This window comes from Bufo bufo, chromosome 10 (assembly GCF_905171765.1).
Source record: "Bufo bufo chromosome 10, aBufBuf1.1, whole genome shotgun sequence".
In the NCBI taxonomy this organism is placed as follows: domain Eukaryota; kingdom Metazoa; phylum Chordata; class Amphibia; order Anura; family Bufonidae; genus Bufo; species Bufo bufo.
The window spans coordinates 77,525,382-77,535,333 of record NC_053398.1 but is presented as its reverse complement, the minus strand read 5'-3'; the positions used below and the strand labels follow the sequence as shown (position 1 = coordinate 77,535,333).

At 47.3% G+C, this 9,952-nt stretch overlaps 1 protein-coding gene across 1 annotated transcript in view; it reads left to right on the top strand.

Moving 5' to 3' along the window:
- Window positions 1–753: 753 nt before the first annotated feature.
- The window catches only part of MRPL11 (mitochondrial ribosomal protein L11), a 190,819-nt gene continuing 181,620 nt past the window's right edge, over window positions 754–9,952 (top strand). Inside the window, exons 1-2 of the mRNA XM_040409688.1 lie at window positions 754–867; window positions 3,734–3,858. Coding sequence (XP_040265622.1) covers window positions 3,736–3,858 — 123 coding nt within the window. The 5' untranslated portion in view covers window positions 754–867; window positions 3,734–3,735. The remainder of the gene's footprint in view (window positions 868–3,733; window positions 3,859–9,952) is intronic.

The following is a 9,952-nucleotide window of genomic DNA, read 5'->3' as shown; positions in this document are numbered from 1 at the left end:
CCTCCTGCCGCCAGGTAAGAAGGGGCCCCTCCCGCTCCGGACCCCTGTACAACGAACCAGCTGCTCATATGGTATATCCACTCCTGCTATGACGGATCTCAATACCGGAAAATAGAAACGCTAGTGTGAAAGTAGCCTTATTTGTATTTTTTATATGTTAAACAGGTGGCAAAAACGTGATGTGAACCCAGCCTAACATAGACGTTAAAGGTAGTGAAAAACTAGGTGTGAACAGCCCTTGGGACAGGGAGAGCACATCGTTGCAGACCGGCACAAGACCGCCTCTATGCGACCACTACAGACTCCGATCTATACCCTGTGCGTTCCAATGAGCCATCAGCCACACAGGCGGAGACCTAGAAACAGGGTCGCCAGCCTACTCAGCCACAAAGAAGGCGGCGATTAAGAGTGCGTTCTTCACTCATACATAGATTTACTGCTAGGACCCCACGGCCATAACGACCCTGACAGCTGCAGAGTCCCGCATCGTCTCCACAGAACATCTCTCACCTGCTGCTGCGACTGCAAAGACAGAAACTGAAGGCTCAGCCCACATCCGGGTTACACCACACGTCACCAAATATCCCGCCCACAAAGCCATCAGACCAATCAACAGTTCACTCCGAAGGCGTGGCTCATACTGGAACGTATTGTCCAATAAGAAGCGAGCACAGTACAGCCGGTGTTCTGAGAAAAAACCTTACCCTGAAAGAAAACCTTACCCCACGTGACTTATAGGCGCCTCCCACATGTGAGGGTCCGCCCTCTTCTCGCAGCAGCCGGTAGAAGGTTGTTTCTGAGGCCTGGGAGACTGGAGTTGGGAGCGGTGCAAGTGTCTTATTAGCGGTCCGTGCTTCTAGAGGTCAGGTGGGTGCAGGTCGTACACACACACTTTACACTCTGGTCTATGTGTTATGTGAGAGCTCTTCGAGGGAGTGTTGTGCCCAATGTGTAAGCTTTGCCCCTCACATGTTTGCACAACCCTAGAATGTTTGGTGAATAGGAATATGTTGCCTCGAATCCGTTAAATGCACATGATCAGGATTGCATGCAGATTTTCCACGCTGTAGGTCATGTATATTTTAATAAATGAGAATTTGAAATTCTCGTGCAGCCACCTGTGTAAGCTGTGTGGGTTTTCCGCGGAGGAATTATTGGCGGAAAAACTGCAGCGTTCACAATAGCAGAAAATTCCACACGCTGTGGAAATTTTCAACAACAAATTTTCACACAACTTGGCATGCAGTGAGCAGTTTACATTTATCGCATGTTCATATATCATGCCAAAAAATTCTGCAGCGCTCACCATAGTGTGGCAGCCTTTTCACAGCTTTCCCTAGGTCAGTGATCACACATTCATGGGTCACGTGGCCTAAGCGCAGCACAACTCCATAGAAAAGAGTGGGGCTGAGCGAAATACCAAGAACAGCCGCTATACAATGTATGGCGCTGTGCTTGGTGATAATGTAGAAGGCCGTGGTACTCACAGGAGCTCTGGTGTCTTCTCAAATAGCTGATTGGTGGGGGTCCCGGTTGTTAGACCCCCACAGATCAGATCTATCGGGGTGAATAGGACAAGGGATGAAAGATCCCAGGTTCTAGCCCCTAAGGGGGGGGGGGGGGGGGGGGGGGGGGGGGCAAATAGGTATTAAATAAAAAGTTTAAAACAAACAAACACCAAAATATTAAAGTGGACCTTTCACCCATTATGACAATGTGAACTAAGTATACAGACATGGAGAGCCGCGCCCGGGGATCTCACTGCACTTACTATTATCCCTGGGCGCCGCTCTGTTCTCCCGCTATGCCCTCCGGTATCTTCGCTCACTAAGTTATGGTAGGCGGAGTCTGCCCTTGTTCTGCTGTAGCGCTGGCCAATCGCAGCGCAGAGCTCACAGCCTGGGAGCTCTGCGCTGCGATTGGCCAGCGCTACAGCAGAACAAGGGCAGACTCCGCCTACCGTAACTTAGTGACTGAAATCTCCGCCTACCATAACTTTGTGACCGAAGATACCGGAGGGCATAGCGGGAGAACGGAGCGGCGCCCAGGGATAATAGTAAGTGCAGTTAGATCCCCGAGCGCCGCTCTCCATGTCTGTATACTTAGTTCACAATGTCATAATAGGTGAAAGGTCCTCTTTAAGTTTAAATCACTCCCTTGCCCAATTTTACATATAAATAAAAAAATTACATATTGCCACGCCTGAAAAAGTGCGAACTATTAAAATATTAAAAAATATCTCCTATGCGGTGAACGCCGAAACAGGAAAAAAAAAAGTGCAATTTGCCATTTTTTTTGTCACCATGTGCCAACAAAAATTAGGTTAGGACTGTTCTATTATGGTCAAGATGTTCCATAAAATCTGGAATGCACGCGGCTTTTTTGGCGGTTTTTATTTTTTTCACATGGTATCGAGTATCGCAATACTTTTTAATGGTATCGAAATCGAGTCCAAATTTTTGTATCGTGACAACCCTAGGTAAGGTTTTTGTAGTTTCCAAAATGAGGTAACTTTTTTGGAGTTTCTACTCTAGGGGTGCATCAAGGGGTATTCAAATGTGACATGGCAACTGGCATGGCAGAAAAATGATCCCAGTGAAATTTGCCCCCCAAAAATCATATAGCGTTCCTTTCCTTCTTCGCCCTGCCGTGTGCCCATACAACAGTTTACAACCACATAATGGGGTGTTTCTGTAAACTACAGAATCAGGGTAATAAATATTTTGTTTTTTTGTTTGGCTGTTACCCCTTACTTTGTTAGCGTACTAGCACACTTGCGGCAGAGGATTCCGGCAGGCAGTTCCGTCGCAGCATGCTGCGGTATTATCTCCGTCCTGAAAAGGCAAAAAGACTGAACTGAAGACATCCTGATGCATCCTGAATGGATTGCTCTCTATTCAGAATGCATTAGGATAAAACTGCTAAGTTCTTTTCCGGTATTGAGCCCCTAGGATGGAACTCAATGCCGGAAAAGAATAACGCTAGTGTGAAAGTACCCTTACTGGAAAAAAATGATTAAAATGGAAGATCTGCCAAAAAAGTGAAATTCTGAAATGTCATCTCTATTTTCCTTTTAATTCTTGTGGAACACCTAAAGGGTTAACAAAGTTTGTAAAATCAGTTTTGAATAACTTGAGGGGTTTAGTTTCTAAAATGGGGTCATTTTTGGGTGGTTTCTATTATGTAAGCCTCACAAGGTGACTTCAGAACTGAACTGGTCCTTTAAAAATTGGGTTTTGGAAATTTTCTTAAAAATTTCAAGATTTGCTTCTAAACTTCTAAGCCTTCTAACGTCCCAAAAAATAAAATGGCATTCAGAAAATGATCCAAACATGAAGTAGACGTATGAGAAATGATAAGTAATAACTATATTAAGAGGTATCACTATCTGTTTTAAAAGCAGAGAAATTTAAATGTTAACTCTGATATTATTATTATTTTAATTTTTTTTTTTTTAAGATTTTGGGTAAATTTGGCATTTGTTTATAAATAAAAATTAAATATTTTAACTCCATTTACCAGTGTCAATATGTGAAGAGAAAACATTCTCAGAATGGCCTGGATAAGTAAAAGCGTTTTAAAGTTATCACCACATAAAATGACACGTCAGAAATGCAAAAAATGGCCTTGTCCTTAAGGTGAAAAATGGCAGGGTCCTGAAGGGGTTAACATTACTATTATTTTTGCTGTATGGTTCTTGTAGAGTTGATTAATATGATGTTTTCTCCATTAGATATGTCTAAGGCATCTCGTGCAGTGAAAGCTGTGAAGAAAGCTGATGTCGCTGGTGTGATTCGAGCCATGGTGGGAGCTGGACAGGCAGCACCAGGACCTCCTTTGGGACCCACCTTGGGACAGGTTTGCAAATCGCCTGTATAGGAGTTAAAGTTTTCAGTGATTTTAATATTGATGACCTATCCTCAGGATATTTCATCAATATCAGATATGTGGGGGTCCGCCACCCGGAACCCCTGCTGATTAGCTGATTGAAGGGAAGGCCGTGTTCTGTGCCGGCAAAGCCTTGCCTTGATTGTTGATTGTTTACTTTCTCACTGTTTACTTTCTCACAGCGCAGTGGTGACAGATGTAACTACAAGCTGCTCTGGCACAGAACACGGCCTTCCCTTCAACCAGCTGATTAGCAGGGGTGCCGGATGTTGGACCTCCACCTATCTGATATTGATGAACTATCCTGAGGATACGTCCTCAATATTAAAATCCCGGAAAACCCTTTTTAATGTATTTATAAATTGAACAATTTTATTGAATTTAGTACATGGATTGTGATGGTCCATGTCAACTTTTGTCCACCAGATTAATTTACCGTATAGGCTGCACAAAGAACGTTACATGCAAGTTGTTTGTAAAAGCTTCCCCCTTCACAGTCTGCACTCTTTTTGACACAGGTGTAATAATATCACATTATATATACTTGTGGTTTATGCAAATAAAGCCTATGATGTATTCTGGTTAGGATTTATCACCTATTCGATGAATGGGTAATAACTGTTGGAATGGTGTTTGTTTGACAATCAATGGGGCCTCCATTTATTGCTAAAATGAGGCACTTTGTCGTCCCCCCAGCCACAGACCTGTGGCTGCGAGGAGTTTAAATGTAGTGGCAGTCAAGCATGCGCCCTGCTGCTTTATTTAAAGTCTGTGGCATTGGCGACCATTAGCTATCATGAGACTTGCCATGCATGGTTAAGTCTTTGCAGGGCTCCAGACTAAAAAAAATACCTCGTAGCCATTGGCTCATGAACTGAAAAATTTAGGAGCCAAATTAAATTTTTAGTCGCCAAATCAAAACGAATAAAAATCTTGGTATCGTGACAACGCTACGCCGATCAGATTGGTGTAGGGTTCTTTCGATACCAAAGTTTTGATTCGCTTTCGTCACCATAAAAAAGTATTGCGATACTCAATACCGTGCAAAAAAAAAAAAAAACACCAAAAAAAGCCGTGTGCATTTTGCAATTTATGAAACGTTCGGCCCATAATAGAACAGTCCTATCCTATTTTTTGGGGTGACAAGGTGACTAAAAATGGCGAATGCTCACCGCATAGGAGAAATTTTAAAAAAATTTAATAGTTTGGACTTTTTGCTATGTAATATGTTTATTTATTGTTTATATATTTTATATGTAAAATTGGGAAAGGGGGGATTTAAACTTAATTTCTCGCTCGTATCATTGGGGGACACAGGACCGTGGGTATAGCTGCTTGCTGCCACTAGGAGGCGACACTAGGCTAAGAAGTGATAACTCCTCCCCTGCAGGCTATACCCCCTCCAGCCTGGAGAGAGCATATCAGTTTTTAGCTTAGTGTCGTAGGAGGCAGACCCCCCTGCTTTTGCAGGGCGGCTTACTTTTATTATTTTATCCTTTTCCTTTTTAGGTTTGGGGAAACAGTCGCCTAGCCACTCTGTCTACCCCGGGAGCAAGGCCGTTGTCGGAATCCCTCACCGCTCGCCCTCCCCAAGAAACAAAAGTGGACCAGGGCAGCCCAGCTCCCCTGCTTCCCGCCAGCCAAAGGGGTCACCTGAATCCGGCGAGACCCTCCGCCATTCCAGTCTCCTGCCACTTTGGGTGCCAGCGGCTGAAGAGGTGACCCTGCTAGTACTCTGAGAAAGGGTGAAGAGAAGAGGATGAAGATGGGGTGAGTAGTCCGCATTGGGTAAGTATCCTCAGCCCCCCCTTCCCCTTGGTCACCTCATCATAAGATGGAGGACATTTTTCTTCAAGTGGGCCATTCCCTGGTGAGGGCCCCACATTACCTCAGGCCCCAATGTAGGTTTTGGGCTTCTGTCCATATCTGGGGGCCTGGGTTCTCCTATCTAGTTATTTATATTCGTTCCGGCCTGCGGGGTCTGCGTCCGCTATCTAAAGGCGCATTTCTAGCATTCTGCAGCCTCACGTTATACGGCCTGCGGGGTGAGCTCCCGTGGCCGGTATGCAACCAGGGCGCTTGAGAGCGCCACTCTGGTCACTCCACTTCCCGGCCGGCTATTCATTCGGCCGGCGCCAAAAATTTAGGCCCCGGCTTCTCTTCGGGCCTACCGGTACTCAGCCCGTGCATTTTTTTTTTTTTTGCGGCCACGGGATGGGTTCCTGCAGCAGGTGGACGCGAGTGGACACATCTGCCCACTGATCCAAGTCCCTCTGTGGTAGCCGGCCGGCAGTACCGCCCGGTCGGCTGTGCGCCGAACTTTATGTCCCGGCTTTGCGGCCTACTAGGCCGCAACTTTCATTCCTGTTATGGAGGGGGCGGGTTCGTCCTTTAGGCGCAAATTCTCCCCGACTAGCTGTCCCTCCTCCCCCAGGTGCCCGCTGAGCTCCGCCTCCGGTCCTCTGAGCTGGGTTAACCCTTTATGGCAAGTCGCATTTTTGCAGCCGTCACTGGATTATCCAGTGTCCCCTTTCTGCAGGCCAAATACCTTTAAGTTTAGGAATTTAACCCTTTCCTGCCGCTTATTCATTTAGCGGGGGCATCACAGGTAGTCCTGCCCCCCTCAGTCCACTTCACCGCATGTCAACCCTGGTGGTGGGGTACGGGACTGGGCCCATGTCCTATCCGGACAGGGGAGGATTGCTCACAGTTTCCCAATCCGCCCTCCGGGGCTGTTTGGTTGGTAAAGCACAAATGAAGAATTCCCAGACCACCCTTCTGGGTCGTCTGGTGTATATGCCACCACCTGTGAAATCCAGGGGAGCACATCTGAAGGATTCCCAATCTGCCCGCTGAGGCCGTTTGGTTGATAATACTCCACCTGCACAAATCCAGGGGAGCACATCTGAAGGATTCCCAATCCGCCTGCTGAGGCCGTTTGGTTGATTATACTCCACCTGCACAAAGCCAGGGGAGCACAGTTGATGGATTCCCAATCCACCCTCTTGGGTCATTTGGTTGATAATCCACATGCGCAATCCAACGGAGGACCTCTGGCAGTTCCCAATCCACCTCCTGGGTCGTGGGTTGATTGAGTGCCGCCCACACAATCCAGTGAGCGGTCATGTAGAGATGCCGATTCCACCTCCTGGGTGGTTTGATTGTTATATCACCACCGACAGCCTGCAACTGCCATGGCTAGATGCTGAGAGGTAGAGCTGCGCACGAGCAGGACACTTTCCTCCTCGGTCTCCTCTGCACCTCCACCCTTCCTCATTAGGGTGATATTCAGAACCCTCCCTTCTGGCAGGGGTTGGTTCTGAGGGAACAGGGGATCAGTTCTGCGGACTCTGATATGAATCTTCTATGATTGCATCCATACTACCAGCAGTACTGATTGTATGCATTACCCCCTTCCTTAGGCGGCATTTGCATTACTACTGGATACAGTACTTACCCTTTGTATTCCCTCCTTCCACAGGTGGACTGACTGCACTTGCACTGGTCAGTGCCAGCCATTCGCGTCCCCCCTTTCGGTAGTTGACGGATTTGCTGTTCCACTGGTTACAGTACTGGCATTATGCATTAGCCTCTCTCATAGGAGGCGTTATGGCATTATCGCGGGTGGCAGTGGTTACCGTAAGCATTACCCCCTTACATAGGTGGAGGAATTTCTCTACCCACCGGGTACGGGACTAATCATATGCATTATCCTCTTCCATAGGGGTGTAATTCTCTACCATTGGGGTCAATTCCTGCTGGGTGCATTACCCCCTGCCATAGGTTAGGTACTTGCGCTAACTCAGGATACAGTACTTCCTATATATTTTTCTCCCCTTCATAGGTGGAGTAATTGCACTTCCATTGAGTGCAGTGCTTACAGCACGTGTTACCCCCTCTATTGGAGTGGTTATTACACTACCGTTGGATACGGTTCTGATTATCTCCCTACCTCCCTTCCTTGACGGAGGATTGCGCTACCACTGAATACTATTCAACAGTCGTGGCATTACCCCCTTCTACAACTAACAGGAAATCACTGAGCATCTATGCATGCTTTAATTCAACTAAGCCACGACACTAGATACCTTGGCTTCCTTCATAGGTGGGCCGCGGCAACAGTCGTTACCATTGGTGCCTGGTACTCTTCATCTAGTGGTATATGGATACTGGGGCTGCTCCCATATTGTATCCTCCCGTTTCTTCTGGTACTGGTTGTTGGCGCAGATATGTCGACCTTTGTTCTCTCAGGGGGGTCACTCAGCAACACTCAGGTGCCCTAGAGATTCCCATCCCCATGGGCCTCCACCGTTAAGGTCGGTCAGAAATTGGTCCTCTACAACGTGTGGTGTGCGCGCCATTATACAAATGTTGTGATTACGATCCAGCGAGCCCAAGGTTGCACTGACTCTGTATTCTGGGCCACCACTCTTCCTTATTAGGTGAGGGTGTTTTGCTGGCATTCTGCATTGGCTACTACGGCGTGTTCTCTAAGCAGGGGAAATTTTCACATTAGGGCCGGAGATCGAACTCACGGCAGTGGGTCAGCCCCCCTCAGATAGGGGTTCTACCCTGGCACTGCTTCGGCGGTTGCTCTTGTTCTGCCCCTTTTTTAGACGGAATGCTTCAGGATGGCTCTGGTTGACTGAGATAGCATGGTTCCATGCTACTTCTGGGTGTCCTTAGGCCTCTCCCTCAGTTTTTCGCTGGGAGGAGCAGGCTGTAGCTCTTACTGTACAAGGGGTATTTGCACCTCCACTACATGCTAGGGTTCCTACTGCACATTCCTACTGCACAGTTCCTTCGTCAGACGGCGGTTTCTTCTGACTCTGGAATTGGTATCCTGTACGGTGTGGCCTCCTCCTCAGCTGGAGTGTGGCATTTGCGTTACTCTGGTGGCTTCCCTTGTATGGGCTCCTCCTCAGGCGGTGTATTACATTACCAAGAGATTCTGTAAGGTGCCAGTCTCTGATGGCAATGGGCTTTTGCCCTGGCCTCTTAATGGTCTTCATTACTGTTAATTGTCCGTTGCTCTGACAACTATTGTTCTTGTGTCGTCAACTCGGGTTTTGCATTGGCGTAAATGCCATAGCTATCAGCACCTTACTTTGGGTGCGCTCGACTGGGTAGCTTAGTCCCTGCGGCACTCGTCTACCACTACAGTGATACCTTCCTTCAGATATGATTACTTCTGTGTCACCTCAAGCGATGGTGGTCATTCCTTTCACTGCTCCTTCCAGGGGTGGACTACGGTCCCCCCACGCCAGGCTGAGCGGGTGTCTGTCACGCCTTGCCACAACTGGTAGGGATTTTGTTCCTGGAACGGAACACCCTTTTTCTTTCCTGTCCTTCCTCTAGCTGGATTGCTGACCATCTTTCCCTTCGGTCTACTCGACCGGTAGCAATGGGTTGTATAGCTATGGAATCCGGGATCTATTTTTTTCCACGGAGAGTATTCTCTTATCTTGGTCTCTGCCCGGAAGTCAATATACACTGCTCAAAAAAATGGAACACAAAAATAACACATCCTAGATCTGAATTAATTAAATATTCTTCTGAAATGCTTTGTTCTTTACATAGTTGAATGTGCTGACAACAAAATCACACAAAAAAAAATAATGGAAATCAAATTTTTTAACCCATGGAGGTCTGGATTTGGAGTCACCCTCAAAATTAAAGTGGAAAAACACACTACAGGCTGATCCAACTTTGATGTAATGTCCTTAAAACAAGTCAAAATGAGGCTCAGTAGTGTGTGTGGCCTCCACGTGCCTGTATGACCTCCCTACAACGCCTGTGCATGCTCCTGATGAGGTGGCGGACGGTCTCCTGAGGGATCTCCTCCCAGACCTGGACTAAAGCATCTGCCAACTCCTGGACAGTCTGTGGTGCAACGTGACGCTGGTGGATAGAGCGAGACGTGATGTCCCAGATGTGCTCAATTGGATTCAGGTCTGGGGAACGGGCGGGCCAGTCCATAGCATCAATGCATTCGTCTTGCAGGAACTGCTGACACACTCCAGCCACATGAGGTCTAGCATTGTCTTGCATTAGGAGGAACCCA